Raw genomic sequence first — 19,262 nt, forward strand, 5'->3', positions numbered from 1 at the left:
AACAAAGACAGACTGGATGTGGACACGAAGAAGGGAGAAACAACTTGCAATGTGTTTCTTTTGGTCCCTTCCACTTGTGCAAAATTCCCCCGGGTCAAATTAAATATGGCAAAAGGAGTTTTACTTTAATTTTCTCTCCTTGACTAATTTTAAACTCTGCTCTGGGTCTGCTAGGTAAGGACGGCCATGTGTATTTGCGGATAGGGATGGGACAAAGCTCACTCAGGCAGGCACAAGAAAGTGCTTTGCCAGAGAAAATGGTGTTCTCCATTTACCACCGCCAGAACTAACGCTGCTTTTACTCATTCTGTGCTGCATAAAAGGCTTTTATTATATGCTTCCCTCCTTTGTAATACAGCCCCCCTTTTTTGGAAAAAAAAATTTCAATAATAAACCTGTTAGCCTTTTAACAGAAGATGAACAGAACGCGATGAACTTAAAACCACTCTGTGTTGTCTTACCCACCACCACAGCGTTCCATACTGCTTCCATTTTTCTTCTTCCTGTTTCTGTTAATAGTTATTTTTAAAGTATTAGAACAGAAGAAGGTCAGTAATGCATACAGATGTTACAAAAGTATCGGGCCACACTGTGTGTGGAGAAACATGGAAATAGTTAATGGGTGGGGGCGTCTGGGTGGCTCGGTCAGTTAAGCGTCTGACTCCGGCTCAGATCATGATCTCATAGTTCGTGGGTTCGAGCCCCGCGTCAGGCTCTGTGCTGACAGCTCAGAGCCTGGAGCCTGCTTCGGATTCTGTGTCTCCCTCTCTCTCTGCCCCTCCCCCACTCACACACTGCCTCTCTCTCTCTCTCTCTCTCTCTCTCTCTGTGTGTCTCTCCCTCTCTCAAAAATAAACATTGAAAAAAATTGTTTAATAAAAACAAAGAAATAGTTAAAGGGCAAAAGTAATTTATAATCCTTCTTTTACCAAATGCATATTACCTACAATTCCACTTGTGCAACAGATGGTTCACTTGATGCCTCACCACAGAAGGTGGCTCTCCGTGAAATAACCATCACCTCCACCACCAACAGATGTTTATAGAACATCTACTATTTTGGGGGCAATGCTAGGTCTACATGTAAGCAACAATTAAAGGAGGAGAAGAAAAAAAACTTATTCTTCTGCCTCTTATGTTATTCATTTTCTTCTATATTGTTCCTTCTCTGTCCCATGAAGACACTTGTTTGCTTTCTCTCCTCAGATCTTCTAGGTTAAGTCAAAGAGTTCTCCTGAATGAACCCTTCCAATGTGTCTTGTTCTTCCCCTCCTGGGCCAGGAATGCCAACAGAAGAGGCTCAACTGATAAAACAGACTCGACTGATAACTTCTTGGCTCTTTCTCCCGCAGCTGGAAGATGGTTGGGTCTCTTGGGGAAAGATGCTCAAGCCACGTGGCCTAAGCAGCAGCCACTGGCTCCACCCCCAAATCACGGGGCTTCAGGGAACCAGAATGTAAGCACAAGCTCCCCACCGGTTGGCATCCTCAGGACATCTGCGAGTGTGGGTGGTTATTGTGTTGGAATTAGGAATCTTGTCGAACTGTTTTTCTGGAACTTTCTTACCACATGAGAGATTCATGCACCAACCACTTTCTGTCACAGAGATTTTCATCACCCCCATCTACCATTCCCTAAATCACCTGACGGAAGAGAAGAAACTCAAGATGTCACAGAACATCAAGGATTTATTTACAAATGAGCAAAGGAGCCTTAAAAGTAGGTGAAAAATAATGATCTAAAAATCTGCTTTTATATGAACTAGAGTTCATACTATTAATACCACCAGTCATACAGGTAGCAAATTAATATGTGTGAAAATTTTAAATACGATTAAGAACCCAATAAATACCCTCAAATAGGCCACAAGTTTACAAACATTTGCCAATTTTCATTACTTATCTTATTCTCAAATGTTAAAGACAAGGTCTCATGATTTACAGCCATGATGACCATCTTCTTCAATAACCACAAACAACATGTTTTATGAATTTTCCACCAAAGACATGTTTTGAAATATTCGTTCTGTCAAACAAAGTAATTTCTAAGCATAAATTTTGTTTCTATCTAAAAACAACAGGGGTGCCTGGGTGGCTCAGTTGGTTAAGCGTCCGACTTCAGCTCAGATCATCATCTTGCAGTTCGTGAGTTCGAGCCCTGCGTTGGGCTCTGTGCTGACAGCTCAGAGCCTGGAGCCTGCTTCAGATTCTGTGTTTCCCTCTTTCTCTGCCCCTCCCCCGCTTGTGCCCGGTGTCTGTCTGTCTGTCTGTCTGTCTCTCTCTCTCTCTCTCTCCCAAAAATAAACACTTAAAAATTTTTTAATAAAAAATAAAAATAATAATAATAATGGACAGTTCTGCCCTCTCCTACTTTTCATTTTAATTCAGCACTCTCCTTTTTTTTTTTTTTTTTAAACGCAGACCTCTCTTTTGTCCCCTCCTTAAATTTACAGGGTGAGAAAAAAAGATATATAAATAAATATTCATAAATCTTAAATGGGCCTGTGCGGAGACATATAGGTAAGTAGTTTATAAAGGTAAGTAGAACTCAATTATTTAAGTTTCAAAATAAAACTCCAGAGCCCCTGAAAATATTCACCAGGCACTACCATCTTCTTAGCGAGTGATTTTCAACTTCCGGTATATTATTCACATTCTGAGAGGAAACAAGCATCAAAAAGGTTTATGAAAGATGGGCTAAACGACCAACGACTAATGCCAAGGAGTTCCCTCCAGAATCTACCGCGTCTGAGCCCCAGAGATAAATGCCTCCCTTTCAATTCCATCACTAGATCCCAAATCTGGTTGTCAGGAAAAAGTACAGTTCTCGGGGGCCCGGGATGCTTGGCCTGGTGCCTTGCGGCACATTTAGCCGTGTACTTAATCGCCCAGAGCAGCGCCCACTGTGGCATGCTGCTAGTCTTTACCATCTGGAGCCTGGAGTTGATATTAGCTTGAACCACACATGCAGGAGAAAAGAAAAAAGAAAAAAAAAAACCTCTCATTCGCATTTAACTGAAATTGGTGGCAGAACAATGCGCCATGCCGTCTAGGCTTTTACACATGGAAGAAAGGAAAGGGTAGAGTACAAACCTTCTCCTTTGTTTTCTGGTTCTCGGCTCGGAGGTCTTCATATTCGCCTATGGCTAAAAGGAGAAAAAAGGAAAGCAGCATTATAACGCTATCAGAAGTTTACTGTAGGAAAACCCTGGATCCAATTAACCTCTGTGGTCTGTGTACTAGGTTGGGGGTGGGGCAGAGAAGAGGCCGCAGAAGAGTCTCTGAAGACCATGGGGGAGGGGAAGGGGGAAAAAAAAGTTACAGAGAGGGAGGGAGGCAAACCATAAGAGACTCTTAAAAACTGAGAACAAACTGAGGGTTGGTGAGGGGTGGGAGGGAGGGGAAAGTGGGTGATGGGCATTGAGGAGGGCACCTGTTGGCATGAGCACTGGGTGTCGTATGGAAACCAATCTGACAATCAATTTCATATTTAAAAAAAAAGAGAGAGAGAGAGACACCACAGCAGCTGTGAGCCCACCAGGCCAACTTTCGGCCCTCCCTAGGTCACAGAAAGACCTAGGAGCCATAAGTGACCTAGGACAAATCACTTCTCTTTGATGCTCAGCATCTGGGCCTGTGAGAGGAGACAGGTGGGTCCTCCGTGAAGTTCCTTCCAGCACTGTTAGTCTGTGGGGTTGTGATCAGAGGTTTCTTTTTAAAATCAGCCTCCAGAAAATAAAGTAGGCTTACACATTCGGTTCAGTGTCACACATCTGCTTTATTCACAAAGCACAAGATTTATGCCATGAGCATAAAACTAAGAACAACTATTTTCAGGCACTGCAAAGGTCATTGATTAGCAAGACATGACCAGATATCAGCCAGATTCATTTCACTACGTTGGAAAAATATGTGAACGGTTGGGAAATATTTCCAACTATGTGAGAAAACAGCAGCCTATTATTGAAAATCCTCTACTGCCAGGAAAATAAAGTAGCCTGAACCCCCACATCCACCTTCTGGCCAAAGCACCATTCTTAGATATCCTCACGGTTGAGAATACGAGGTTCACAGCTTATGATGGGAGGAAAGAGCATGACCCACGATTAAGGATGGAATGAAATGTATAAGGTGGGCCTAACAGAGCTGGTACCTGTTCCCAGACCAGCGCCCCGACTGGCGCCACAGAGCCAGGGCATGCCCAGATTGCATTTTTGTACTTTTACTTTAAAAATATTTTCATCGGGATGTGTCTACAAAAAGGTCAGTTGTTTGTTTGTTTGTTTGTTTTTTAAAGGACAGAGTTTCCTATTTCCATGAATAACCCAAAGATAGAAAAAAATAATCAGACATCAGTGGCTTCAAAAACATCCCAGATAATTTGGTCATTAAATCCAGGAGTGTAGGATTCTAACCACTGGAGCAGAGAACACCTCAAAAAACATACAATTCACATGGTGAAGTATATCCTCCATCAGTGATCCAAAGGGTTTAGAATAGCTAAGGCAATCACAGGACCACAACTTTAACACCCAAACAAATGAACGAATATTTATGGGATTACACCACCAATGCCCAGAAGTTTTAGCGGCACTCTGTGACGCTCTAAATAAGAATTAACGGACCATTTTATTGAAGCCGAGAACAATTCTTGAGAATTAGCCCATAAAATAGCCGAATAGATACATGTAAAGATAACAGACCTTTTATAAAGAATTGCATTTTCAACAGAAAAGACTGGAGTGACCACAGAATGAAGTCCTATGCACACCAGCTCCTCCTCAGCCTCCACCACACAAAACCCAACCAATGGGTATAAACTAAATTTGTCCTCAGTTATGAAAAATCAACAAAATGACCCCCTCCTTTTTTAACAGAAAGCAACAAAACTAAGAGAGTCTAAAAATATGCACTTATGCATTGGGTAGTCTATGGTTGTGGTCCCAAATCTTATTACTGTATCTAATATTCTTTCAAAAACTAAATATATTTTACTGAGAGATTTTCGTTTACTTGACATTTAAAAGTATCTGCAGACGAAGTAGAAAAATCAAAACTGATTTACCACTCTTTTCTTGATGACCTACTTTACAGACGTACAAACAATAAAAGGCTTATAAACCCATGATCTCATATTGACATTAAGAATTTTTTTTCTATTTCAAACATTAGATAACAGCTTTGAAGCTTTTAAAAAAGACCGATGCTACTCTTCCATTTTCTGACCAATAGAATCCAGATGAAACACCGCAGACTCCCAACTACCCTTCATCTATCATGACTTAATGGAAACCAAAGAAAATATGCTTTCTTGTGACCATGGGCAACTTACAAAAATAAAGCCAGGTAGAGGGAATGCAGAGGAAAAGTATAGGAAGAATTCAACCACTTGGCAATGGGAAGGGGGCTCCTGGGGGATAGGGGATTAATGCAGAGAAAAACATTTACTTATATTTTTATTTCTTTGAAGATAAAAAACCAAGCTCACTGCCCTAAATAAGATTTACATACATACACACACAAACCCCATAGCGAATACACATGTAACCAACCCTGACCTCGGCGAAACTGGCAAAAATTGAAGTGACCTATATTATTCAGCTACTTCTTCTCTGGCAATGCTAAAGGGTCACAGAGAAAGCCTTCTCTTTGTTTCAGAACCGGCTCACTGGGAATTTTTGAAGTGAGTCACACAGCTCAAGTGATTTGATGATACAGATCCTCCAAAGCTTGAAGTAACCCAGTACAAAAGTAGATATTAACTTGACCAATGCTCTGCCATCTGAAAGACATCCACAGCTTAGGAAGACTTCATCTCTTGGGTTTACAGGTACAGTTTCTTTCACTGTACTATTAGGTCATATAACAGTAATTAAAAAGTGCAGCCAAGGGACACTGGTCTCTTTGGCGACTCTCTCTGAATCTCAGATTCCTCATCTGAAGAATGAGAACAATCATCATACATCTTTCTTATAGTGTTGTGATTAGGAGTCAGCGTAAGATGTAAGAGTACCTTAGGTATATTATGTGTTCATTACGTGTTAGCCATGGTTATTCTTAGGGATACAGCAAAGTGTATCAAATCCTGCAACCCCCACCCTCCACCAAATAAAAGGAGGAGAAAGGGAAATAACAATCAATGGTACTGTGTTGTAGTTATAAAAAAAAAAAAAGGGAAGTTGGCAAAGTGGCGGAAGCACGTCTGGGAGCTGCACTTTTCAATCCTGGCTGCACATTAGGATCACCTGTGGAGCTTTTAAATCATACAGATGCCTAGCCCCCTCTCTGCCCACCCCAACCCAAGATTCTAATTTAACTAGTTTAGGGTGGACCTTGGGCACCATATTTGTTTTAGAAAGTGAGCACCCCAGGTGATTCTCATGTGCAGCCAGGGAGGGGAATCGTTACATAAGAGTACAGAATGGAAGAAAAAGGGGGATGTGGAGAAAACAAGGAGAATCTCAGGCAGAGCACGTGTTTCAAGAATCATGCTGGTTTTCTATTTCCCAACTCCCTAATACCAAGAAAGGGAGTTTTCTCTCCAAGCTGCAAATCATGATATAGCCAGCCCAGAAAGCTGATGAAAAGACTTAGCTGTTTCAGAGGCATGACACTTAAAGTTCGTAACTACAGGCCAATAACACCTCTGCCTAGGATGGATAACAATCATGGTTTGCCTGGGACTTTCCCACTTTAGACTGAAGAGCCCTGTGTCCCTGGAAACCTCTGAGTTCCAGGCAGATTAATCACCCCATCTCAGGTATAAGCACCAGAACAGTCCTTCCAACCAATACCTTCTAGGCCTGTAGTGTCAAATACGGAGTCACTAGCTATATGTGGCTGCTTACATGTAAGTTAATTAAAATTAAATAAAACTTAAAGTTCAGTCCTTCAGTTACACTAGCGGTATTTCAAGTGCTCAACAGTTACACGTGGCCAGTGGCTATCACACTGGACAGGAGGCACAGAACATTTCCATCCCAGCAGGAAGTTCTACTAGACAGTATTATTCTGGGCATCTCTGTCCAGATACCCTAAAAGCACCTCACACTCTGTATGTTAGAAAGTGAACTCATCAAACTCCCTTTTCACCAAAACTTCCTCCTTCCTGTATGCATGATGTCCTAGATGGGATCATGTACCTGGTCTTCAAGCTAGTACCTCAGAATCATCCTTGATTCCTCTCATTCTTCCACCTTCCAACAGATCATCAAAATGCTCCCATCGCCTAAAAAGTCTCTCCAATCTGTCCTTCCTCTAAAGTATCTCTCCCCTGATTCTAGTCCTCAATAATGGTAAAACCCTCTAGCTTTCCTCTATCCCAAGTTCATTCTTCACAAAGTAGATAGTTAGCATAGTAACAGAGCAACCTGGTTTACATCATTCTTGGGTTTAAAAGCACCCAATGACATTAGCTTTACAACCTGGGACATCAATTCCCACTCGTGCCATTCAGTCTTAGAGACCACCACTCAATCCATCACACCCCAAGTCCCAATGCCTCCCTGACCCCTCTAAGACCTTTCATACCCAGGTGCCTTTATAAACAGGTTTCCTTTGCCTGCAAGGTCTTCTCCTCCTTATCTTCCCTATGTGCTCCTTGACAATCCAATTCAACTGTCATTTCCTGTAAGAAACTCTCCCCACATACCTAAGACAAAAAATCAACATGTGTATTTATAATATATTACCAGAACACACTGTTCATGTATCTCTACTAGAGCATCTATGTATAACGTTACAAATTATCTGAACATAAGCCTGTTTTCTTGTCTTCTCTCCCATTCGATTCATTGCTATAGACCTCACACCCAACAGAATATGAAGCAGAGTTGGTACCTATGTTGACTGAAAGGCTGGTTCATAGAAGTCTGGGATGTGGAGCAATTAAGCCAAATACCAACATCCCCATCTTTTTTAAATGTTTACTTATTTATTTGAGAGAGAGAGAGAGAGAGAGAGAGCACGCACGTGAGCGGGGGAAGGGCAAAGAGAGACAGAGGGAGTCAGCAGATCCAAAGCAGGCTCTGTGCTGACAGCAGAGAGCCCAATGCGGGGCTCAAAGTCACGAACTGCAAGATCGTGACCCAAGCCAAAGTCAGACACTTAACCAACTGAGCCATCCAGGTGCCCCTAACGTCCCCATTTTAAAAATGAAGATACACTGGGCACCTGAATGGCTCAGCTGGTTAAACATTTGACAATTGATTTAGGCTCAGGTCATGATCTCAACTGTTCATGAGTTCCAGCATGGAGCTTGCTTGCGATCCTCTCTCTCTCTCTCTCTCTCTCTCTCAATAAATAAACTTAAAAAAATAAAAATAAATAAAAATGAAGATACAAATGCACAGAGAAGTCAAATCCTGCAGTAAGAAATATTGGAGGCAGGACCAGTCTACTGATTTCCAAAGTCGTTCATGTAAAAATCATTACTGAGCATTACTGTGTGCGATGTATTAAAACACTAGACCAGAAATAATCCTCTAGGGTGAGGACTGTGTCTTATGCATACAGATGCCCACATTCAGCACAATGCCTGACATACAGCAGGCACTTGATAAATGTGTGTTAAATTAAGGAAGAAGGAAGAATGGATCTAGTTCTTCACATGAACAACTTGTGAAAAAGCACATACTACCCTCCCCATATTAAAAGGGTCTCTTACATCACATGTTACAACAAGATACTTAATAAAAGTGAAGCTTTAAATAGCCATCAAATATACCCAGAAAGACACTGCCTCATAAGATCTTTTAATGGAGATTCTCATCCATTAAGTCTGCATCTCTGAGACTCATGGAGCCTTGAAACACCTCTTACTAATGGGGAACGAGGACATGAGTCATAAGAGATAATGTTCAATTAGGACATTATTCCCTCCTGCACACATGCCAATGGGTCCTCTCCTAGAGCCAGAGTAGAAAGAGAAGTCATTTATACCTCCCTTGTTAATTAAAGCATTAGAACAGTTGGAGAAAACACTGCTGGAAAACCTGATCAAAAAACAAAGATGACAGATTTCACACCTGAAAAGAAATCATGGCAAACCTGAAACGTATGCATTACTTGGCAGAACACACGGTTCAGTGTTAACGAATTAATGATGCTTAAGAAGTACTCTCAACGAACTTTAGTAATGACTTCAAATTAACCAAGAGAAAGAGAGGAAACTGAGTATGTTTAAAATACATGCATAAGTCTGGTCTCCAGTCTGGCATGGAGCTTTGATGTCAATACTCCTGTCCTCCCAACAACAGAAAACCTCAACACACCAAAAGTCAACGCCTCTTCTTAGGTCCATCAGAGAACGGAGATCACAGGGCAAACTGCTATTCCAAAAATTAGAGAGATGGGCAAGATACAGACAATCACAACTTATGGGAGCAGAAGCTGAGGTTCAGAACCTCATCACCAAACAGCGCCAAGACAGGAAAACCTAAGCAGTCATTGGCAAATTGCTGAAGGCTCACTTCTCACAAGTTTGAGAGCTAAAAACTCCAGCGGGTAGGCCACTCTTAGGAGGGCCCCAACCTTTTGTGAGTTTTACACCCAGGAGGGCTACCAAGTCCTCACAGTAAACATCAGAGGAAATTTCCCTACTACTTTAGGCGGGGGAAGGGAGAAGGCGCCATGTTGAAATGTGCCCAGAGCCTTAGCAAGGCCTGCCCTTAGGAAAAATCATTTCATCAGAGCCTAAGAGACTTGGAGGAAGATAAGAGCCAACTCCAGCCCCCTCTGGCATGCCTATCTTACCTAAGGAGAAAAAAACAAAACTGAGAAGCACAAGTGAAAGTCGCAGCCCAAGGGGACAGGCGCACCAAGACCCTGAGACCTTATCACAGGACCATCGGAGGCTTCCCCTCCCCCGTACCCTACCCCGTGAATATTTAGAGCAGAGTTGTTCCTAAGTGCCAAACCTTGGAAGCAACGACCATGTTTACCCACAGGTGAATGGATAAACAAACTATGGTACACCCATACAAGTATTATTTGGTGATAAAAAGAAATATCAAGTCACAAAAAGACACAGGGGAACCACTATACGTGCATATTGCCCAGTGAAAGAAGTCAATATAAAAAGGCCATGGACTATATGATTCCAGCTCTATGACATTCTGAGGAAAGCAAAACTATGAAGCCAGTAAAAAGATCAGGAGTTCTGCCAAGAGTTCAGGGGTAAGGAGGGAGTGATGAACAAGTAGACCAGAGGAAATATTTGGAGGAGTGATACTTCTGTATGATAACGTGATGGTGGGTATATGTCATACATCTGTCCAAACCCATAGGACATATAACATAAAGAATTAACCCCCATATAAACTATGGACTCCAGTGAATAATACCGGGTCAATACAGCTCATCAATTCTAAGAAATGCACCACACTAACTCAAAATGATAGTAACAGAGAAAACTGGGGGTGAGGGAAGGTGGGGGCTATGTGGAAATTCTCTGTACTTTCTGCTAAGGTTTTCTGTAAACCTAATATATATACGTGTGTGTGTATACATACCGCCTGTGTGTGTATATGTATATATATATATATATATATATATATATATATATATATACACACATATCACAATCATACTCTGATTTGTGCCATACAGGATTCGAGATAGAATCAAGTCACTGAAAGGATCCTAATATATTAATGTTTGTTGTGCCATATAAAAATTCCAGAACTCGTGCTTTAATACTTAAAATATTTAATATTCAGCACGGTAAGCAGACAAGAATGAAAGTCATGTTCCTCCTGGATTTTAAAGCCAAACGTTGTTGTATAACAGAATAAAATCTACAGGACAACAAAGTTTAAAATATACCTACTTTTTGGGATCCACTTTTGAAAATTTTTCCCACAGCTGTACTTACAGATACAGGTGCACGAGGATGTAAGCAGCATCTTTATTTTAATAAACTTTAATTTTGTAAACTTTAGATTTACAACAAAATCGTAAAGAGAGTACAGAGAGCTCCCATATGCCCCACACCCAGTTTCTCCTATTATTAACATCTTACATTAGTATTGCACATTGATTACCGCCAACGGACCAATACTGACACATTATGAAGGAAAGTCCATACTTCAACTATATTTCCTTAGTTTTTACCTAATGTTCTGTTTTTCTTCCAGGATTCCATTCAGGTACCCTGTTACGTTTAGTTGTCATGTCTCCTTAGACACCTCTTGGCTGTGACAGTTTCATATACTTATCTATAAATATTTCCATATGTAATCATCTATATCTAGATTGAGCAAAACGTGAATCCATACTGATGTCTAGTATCTATTACCCAAAGCATTATTTTTAATAGCAAAGACACAGAAACACAGAGATGTCCATCGAGAGGACATTATAGGGGGAAATCTGGAGAGTGCAACACTATCCAAATCAATTTTTAAAGATTCAATTCTATATGTACTGATAGGAATTCCATAATACATATTAAGTGATTAACTACATATGTGTGTTCACGCGCACAGTTTTTGAGAGGAAACACAACAAAAAGTTAACAGTAACTCTGAGGAATGGGAAGGGGGTGAGAGCGTGTGTGACCAATGGGACGGCACTGCCCTCAAAGAGGAACACAATGTTAGGTATCACAGTGGTCTGCGGCCTCCAAAGGATCACAGCACATTAAATGATGTACAGTATGGGGCGCCTGGGTGGCTCAGTCAGTTGAGCGTCTGACTTCGGCTCAGGTCATGATCTCGCAGTCTGTGAGTTCGAGCCCCACATCGGGCTCTGCGCTGACAGCTCGGAGCCTGGGGTCTGCTTTGGATTCTGTGTCTCCCTCTCTCTCTGCTCCTCCCCTGCTCACACTCTCTCTCCCCAAAATAAATAAAGATTAAAAAAAATTTAAAAAAAGATGTACAGTATATCCACGGTATTAAAATTTCATGGGGAGAAGAACAGTTGGGGGGAAAATGTCTAAAAAGACTCCTTAGGAGAGTAGAATGAAATAAAGATTAAGAAACAATGAATCAGAGGGAAGAGTTCATTGCACTTTTCATGCTATATGCGTATTTTTTCCTAAATAAGCAGATGTTTATTTTTAATTCAATTTAAAACAAAAGTAAGATTGAACGACCCAGCAGACATCTTACATGAATGATGAAATTCTGACTGCAAGATGTAATTGTTCAGCCCGTGATGAGCGTCCATCTCATGGAGGGTTGCCCATTTGGTGCCTCTGAGATGGTAGTTCACAAACTTTAGGAGGAAACTGCATTTTTAGGGTTTACAGCCAACGCCGAATGTCCCCCAAAGTCTAAAATACTTACTATCTGGCCATTTACACAAGAAGTCCGCTGACCTCGGATCCACAGTATGTTCGCTTAAAAACTTTTTTTGGGTGCATTCATACAGTGGAATACTATTCAGCAATGCAAATAAATGAACTACAACCGCACACAATGCTGATAAATCCCACACGTAATGAGCGAAAGAAGACACAGCAAATAATGCATCCTGTATGATTCCATTTAGCTAATCTTCAGAGACTGGCAGAACTTACCTTTGGAGACACAAATAGCATCGGGGAAAGGCAGGTGAGAAGGATTGGGAGGTGATGAAGGGGTTTCTGGAAATGTTCTGATTTAAGTGTTGTTAGAAGCACTTTTTTTTTTTCAATAACTCATTGAGAAGCTCATTCCTATTTCGTGCACTTTTCTCAATCTAGGTTGTATTTTGTTGTGAAAGCAAAACATCCTAAGTGTCGATTTTACAAAAAACATACCCAGATGAAGAAAAATAAATTTACCAGGCCTCTTTTCATCAATAAGTAAGAAAGTGCATACGTACCCCCATTATTCAGAGACCAGTGGCCCCCCGGACCACACTTGTAAAAATAGTGACGTGAAGCCAAGTTTGCACTTGGTACCATGGCAACCGTTTAATCCCAAACTGCTTTCTACTGACTGACTTTGTGTGTATCCAAGACCGACAATGCTTCAGCTTTTCCTGACTGATACAGTCACGGCAGTAGGCAATCCTTTGGGCCCCTTTTGTCGAAATAATGCTCTAGCTACTTTGTGGCCTAGAAGTCAAGGCAACGCTGGGAGCCTCTTTAATGACTAACTCAGCTCTAAGACTAAGCCTGGCTAAATTCCCATCGGAACCTTAAGCACTATCGCTATAGTCTTGGAGAAAATGATAGCTAACTCTAAAGATGAAATGTTACCTTGCTTTAAAGCCCAGCATCTTACTTTCCGATAGTGTTTTCAGTCTGCTTGGCGTGGTTGTGGTCTCACATCGTAACATCATTAACTGGTGGGTATGATCACACCCTTCAAAACTTCCTCGCCAGGTTCCAAATGACACGGCATTACTACCCTGACCGGTGTAGCGGACGTCTGTTGTGTCTGCCCAACTTGCAACCTGCCCCCCTTTCTGGTAGTGGTACACCATTCTTGTTTGGACAACCACTCCGATCCACTGGCCTTTGTGGGGGCTGCCAATCAAGGTGCCCTGCCCTGCCCTGCCCAGAGGACTTAAACCCGTGACCCAACCTCTGCCAACTAGACACTCTTCCTGGAATTCACATGCCTACCACCATCTCGAGGCTAGGAACTCCTCACCAGCAGGGACAAGGTTTTATTCATCTCTCCAACTCTGATGCCTAGCACAGTGCCTGGCTATGAATATTCAATGCGCGTGGGACGAATAAATTACGGAGGAAATCATGTACCTTAAACAAATGCTGAGCTAAGTCGATCATTTCCCAGCAGAATTCTGGAGGGAGAGCAAATCGTACGATGTTTTGTAAGGGAAATGTCCACTTTAGTAGCTAAGAAATATGCATCGGAAATAGTATCCCAAGTTGCCATTTGTCAGTGCATTAAAGATGTCAATCAGTCCAATAAAATAAAGCTCCAGAAAGGACAAAAAGAGAATTACCTCATTACCTCAACATCTGCTTGAACATAAGCAATCACACACTGGCTAATTTTTTTCAAGGGACATAATATAACTTTCTAGAAAGACATAATATAGCTAATTATACCATTCACTAGAAGGGAACATACAATGTTTTGAAGTAATTCAGAAGTGGGTGTGATTTATAAGACATAGAGCCGAGGGAATGGTAAGTATAAATTAGAGATTGTTCGTATTATGACAGACTCCGTCATTACATTTCACAACTTTTGTCAAAAGCAACCTTATTCACCACACCACCGCAGGCTTCACATTAGGGAAGGCTGGGTCAGTTCTGCCATTCAGAGTAGATAGGAATCTTCTTTCTGAACATACTCCCGAGGAACGGGTTCAAATTTTTGACTAAAAATTCACTAACGAAGAAATGAGATGAGGAAGCCAATAACCCTGTAAAAAGATTGCAAACCTCACTAAGAACCTCACTTAATTTTTCTAACGGTGCCATGTTTGTTCATCAGACTGGCGAAAATGAAGAAACTCATCAGACTGTCACAATTAGTAAAGACCGAGGTTGGTCAACGGTGACAAGTCGGGGGGGGGGGGGGGAATGGACACTGCCGGTGGGGGGGGCCAGGTGAACTGGTACAACTGTTTTTGGGGGCACCTTGATGACGCCCAGCAAAACTCTATGTCTACCACGGGGCACCTGGGTGGCTCAGTCAGTTGAGCATCCGACTTTGGCTCAGGTCACGATCTCACAGCTCGTGGGTTCGAGCCCCGCATCGGGCTCTGTGCTGACAGCTCAGGGCCTGGAGCCTGCTTCTCATTCTGTGCGTCCCTCTCTCTCTTGCCCCTCCCCCACTCACAATCTGTCTCCCTCGCTCTCAAAAATAAATAAACATTAAAAAACAAAAACTTTACTTGCCCTCTGATCCAACAATTCCATTTCTAAGAATCTATCCTATAAAAACAATGTGTAATTGCACACATCTGTGTGGTTATTTGATTCATAACTGTCTACTAGACAGTAAACCTGGTGGAGAGCAAGGACTGTCTGTTTGGTTCACTATCTACCCCGAGGGCCTCCCACTTGGGCCTCATTCATGGTAGGTACTTGGTAAGTATTTGTTAAAGGAATACATGAATATGTTTACACAGGGTTGAAAAAGGAAACTAGAGTGTTCATCAGTAATGGTTTTTCTTGTCCGCATTAAATAGGAGTAGTGGAATTATTCACCACGTCAACAGGGATTAAAAATATATGGTCTATTTTCAAAAATAAATCACACATACCATCAGCTTACAAGATTAATGATCTTAGGGGCAAGAGCCCAAACACCTAGTTGCCTGTTCATCTACCTCAAACTCGCATCTTCCCAATTAATTCCATGGGTCAAACAGCAGTTAAATGCCCTTGAAATAAGTCCTTTGTTATCACAGTCTATGATCCTATGACAAATAAATGCTCTGGTGTTGAGATGGGCTGAAAAAAATCCCAACACCCATGTAACCAGACTCAATCCTAAAAAAAAAAAAAGTGCACCTTTTAAGACACACAAATTCCAAAGCCTAACTGTTCTGCCTTTGATACGCCCATCATCAAGGAAACACATCCTCTAAAAATACCAAACCATAGATTTGTTTTCCAATATCTGAGAAAGAGCCAAAAACTTCAGAATCCTCCCTTTTTCTCGGCTCTCAAATCCAACACAGAGATAGAGAATGTACTCCCAAATCAAATATAAACAACTTGTGGATTTTCCGCATTGTTAATCTACCCTTGAAATTATACTCAGAATAAAAAGGAGTGAAGTTTTTTTATTGCATCATTATTTGAAAACCAACCATCCATCAAGAGCTCTGATATCCAACCGACAGATATTACCAATGATGAAAGCTCCAACTGTCTAGAATACCAAGTACTATGTTACTGGGGGAAGAGCGGTATTAGAAATAAAATACTAACAGAATCCAGCCCCTCAACTAAGCCACTTGAGAAATGTCAGATAAGGGCATTTCACCCACCCACTGGATTCACCAAAGCTTGTGACTTTATGAACTAAGGCTAATTTAGGATGGGAGTCGAAGGTACTGGGAAAGGCCATTAACATTTATCCAACGGTTTCTAGACGCTAGATACAACAAAGGAAATGGGTTCTGTCCATTTCAGTGAGGTAATAATTTCCCCAAGATCACAGGATTGGTAAACAATCGTGCTGAGATATGTTTCCAGGAGTGTGAATTCCAGAGGGGTCCACACACCCTTAAGAATGGTATGTCTGTGGTTTCCAAAGAGCAACAGGTGCACAGAACTGGGCAGAGCCCAATAAAATCATCTGGTTTAGCCCATGCCTTTAGTCAGGTAAGGCATTATCACCGCAAGACCCATGGAAGGGAAGAGCCTTGTCAAGTTGAGCCAACAGAAATGAAAGAGTTGAGAGTGAACAGCAGGATTAGCCCCAGAGCAGGCCCCCTTCCACTATGTGGCCATGTCACCAAGTGATTCAGAAAAGCACAAGTTCCTACACGTTTTTACTTCCTAAATCTGTGCGGTTCCTCGCTTTCTTGACCCACATTCTCGGGCCACCTTCGAGCCGGATAATAACAGTAATTGTAAACGTAAAGAGTGTTGAACTCACACTTGATCGCTAATTTGGCTTTGTGGCCAAGTGCAGTAAGAGGCGAAAATTATTGATTAGAACAGTTCTTTACCAGGAGGTAATCCCCAGGGGAAGTGTGGAAATGCACGCACAGGGCCTGGCTCTCCTGACCAGAGCCAAGTCTGAATTCAGGAAGCCCAACACAGGCAGGGTGTTGGCTCACTGACTAATAAACTGCTAAAAATGGTAAGTGGTCAAACGCATCGGGGCCTGGAATTGTGGCTGGGGAAGGAAAGAGGAACTAGCCCGAAGGGGGCTGAAAAGCAGGGAAGGCTGCGTAGCGGCAGCGCGGCAGGCCTCCCAGCGCCAATGTGCAAGGGTGGGGCCGAGGCTGGGGAGCGGGGCCCGCGGAGCTGCCCAAACCGCCTCCTCCCGAGACGTCCGGCCCACCCGCTTCTCCCGCGTGTGAGGGAGGTGGTGCCGCGTCCGCCCCAAATCTCGGCCCCTTCCCCCGACCCCAGAGGGCCGGGGAGCGCTGCCCGCACCGCCGGGCCCGACACGCGCTCTCGACCCTCGGCCCCGGGCTCTCCTTAGGCGCGCGGGACGCGGAGGACGCTCCCGCACGGGTGATGGGGCTACGGGGTGAGCGCGGCAGCCGCGACACCGCCCACCCGGCCTGCCGCAGCCGCGACCCCGCGCCCGGGAGCCGTCCCCGCCCACGGGCCGCGGCTGCCCGCACCTGGCGGCCGCGCGCCCGCCTACCTTGTTCCTTCAGGCTGGTGATGAGCTGCAGCTGCTTCTCCTCGTCCGAGCTGTTCATTTTGGCAGGTGGGGCCGAGAATAAAGGAAAGGAGGGAGAGGCGAGGGGTGCAGCGGGGGGGAGGGGGAGGAAAAGCAAGATGCCGGTGGCGTGCGGCTGCACTACCCGGAAGTTGGGTCTGCTCCCGCTCCTCCTCCTCCTGGCGCGGAGCGCGCGAGTGAGATCATCCCCACGCACCTACTCGGCGGCCGCCGCGGTTGCACCTGCGGGCGGGCGGTGGGGCGGGGCGGGGCGGGGCGGGGAGGGCCGGGCAAGAGGTGGGGCGGCGGAGGGAGCGGCGGCCGCCCGGAACCCCAGCCGGTGCCAAGCCTTCGGCGGCCGCCGCGCCTCGCCTTCCCCCCCGCGGAGGTCGGCGCCGCAGGATGCGCAGTCGGCGGGGCGTGGGACCCGCGGGTGTGCCCTGCGGCTCGCTCCCGCACCCCTCCTCCAGCCCCAATCCCCCGGACACGGCAGGGGGACAAACCGGCCTTGGGGCTGCGGCGTCCCTGGAGACAGCACTTTGAACGCTACCGCGGGCCGTCCCCCGCGAGCCACCAAGGGAGAGCGGGATGTGGTGGGCACTAAAACAACCCAGGCTTCAACTCCGTTCTCATCCAGTAGAGTCTGGGGGCGGTGTGGGAAATCGGGTGCCCGCAGGGGCAAGCTCAGTGTGCACGTTTTGCACCTTGAAAAACAGGCAGGGACTGAAACCGGCCCGGTAAGGGAACGCCTCCGGAGTAGAGGACGTAGTAGTCACTTGACGGTGACCACGGCCCAAGCGGCTTCCTCCAGCTGCTCGGGGGTTTGGGAAGTGGTCAGAACGTGGGCCCTGCAGCACGTGGATCGCGAGGCCTCGCGGAGCATCTGCTCTGCGGTGGCAGGACCTTGCGCTTAAGGAGGCCGACACTGCGGTCAGAATGGCGGAGGCCACGCAGAGCTGGCAGAGTGAAGCCTGGCATTTGTCCCACGTCACTGTCCTCTGCACTGTTTAAACCCGGCTCTGGCTTAGACCTTGGCCAGAAGGGGTGTGGCAGGCCTGTCACATTTCAGAATGGCCCTCCCCAAACCCCAGTTGCTGGTTAGTCTTTGGTCAAAGTCTTCTGACCTCTTTGAACCTCATCTGCAGAATGGGAATGATACCAATACCTACTCTCCAAGAAAATACAAAACAAATCTAGAATTTGACCTACACTAGGTGTTCTTTTTTTCTGTTTTCAAATTAAGTTTACAGGTCAGGAGAAAGGGGTTGGGGTGTTAATTTTAAGCTAAAAGAGGCACAGTTCTTTTACATTCATCATTAAGCATCCAGAATAAATCCAAAATGAATTAGACTGCACATCTGGTTTTTCTCACCAACTCACAACTCACTGTGCTCAAACCAGCACAGTGCTTTTGCTCAATACTCACCTGCAAATGTCCCACTCTATTTACCAAGGGATCTCTCTGTGATAGGTGGGGGAGGGGGAGGGGAGCTACTGTTAACTGCTATCTGTCTGATACTTCTACTAAAGTCTAACTCAAACTCTGAAAAAAATGATAGCTCTGCTTTCTCTTCTTCTAAAAAGCTGATATAACATTTTAGGATGGGTAATTTAGTGGCGGAATGATCTAAGAGGGCAGCACAGTATTTTTAAATGAGAGTGAATTGGAACTTTGAAAACTTACAGATAATTTTGGTATGGCATCTTATTATTCAATCCTTTCCCTAGGTTTTCATGAGATAGTTGAAAACACTTGCAGATCAACTGTCATGAAAATCCACAAGAGAGTAACCAAAGGGCCTTTGCCCTGAGATTACCTGAGGTTATGTCTTAAATCTTCAAAATTTAAAGTCCCAAGGGGGTCCCTGGGTGGCTCAGTCAGTTAAGCGTTCAACTTTGGCTCAGGTCATATCAATCAATACGGTTTGTGAGTTCCAGCCCCTTGTCGGGCTCTGTGCTGACACCTCACAGCCTAGAGCCTGCTTTGGATTCTGTATCTCCC

At 44.0% G+C, this 19,262-nt stretch overlaps 1 protein-coding gene across 5 annotated transcripts in view; it reads right to left on the reverse strand.

Annotated features, from left to right (window-relative positions):
• SHTN1 (shootin 1) overlaps nt 1-17,511 on the reverse strand; it is a 100,427-nt gene extending 82,916 nt beyond the window's left edge. For all 5 annotated transcript variants that reach the window (XM_042959986.1, XM_042959990.1, XM_042959988.1 and 2 more), the window contains exons 1-2: nt 17,243-17,511; nt 3,093-3,145 (exon numbers count right to left, since the gene is read on the reverse strand). In XM_042959986.1, the coding sequence (XP_042815920.1) occupies nt 3,093-3,145; nt 17,243-17,300 (111 nt within the window). In that variant the 5' untranslated portion in view covers nt 17,301-17,511. The remainder of the gene's footprint in view (nt 1-3,092; nt 3,146-17,242) is intronic.
• Between the last annotated feature and the right edge of the window lie 1,751 nt (nt 17,512-19,262).

This window comes from Panthera tigris, chromosome D2 (genome assembly GCF_018350195.1).
Source record: "Panthera tigris isolate Pti1 chromosome D2, P.tigris_Pti1_mat1.1, whole genome shotgun sequence".
NCBI lineage: Eukaryota > Metazoa > Chordata > Mammalia > Carnivora > Felidae > Panthera > Panthera tigris.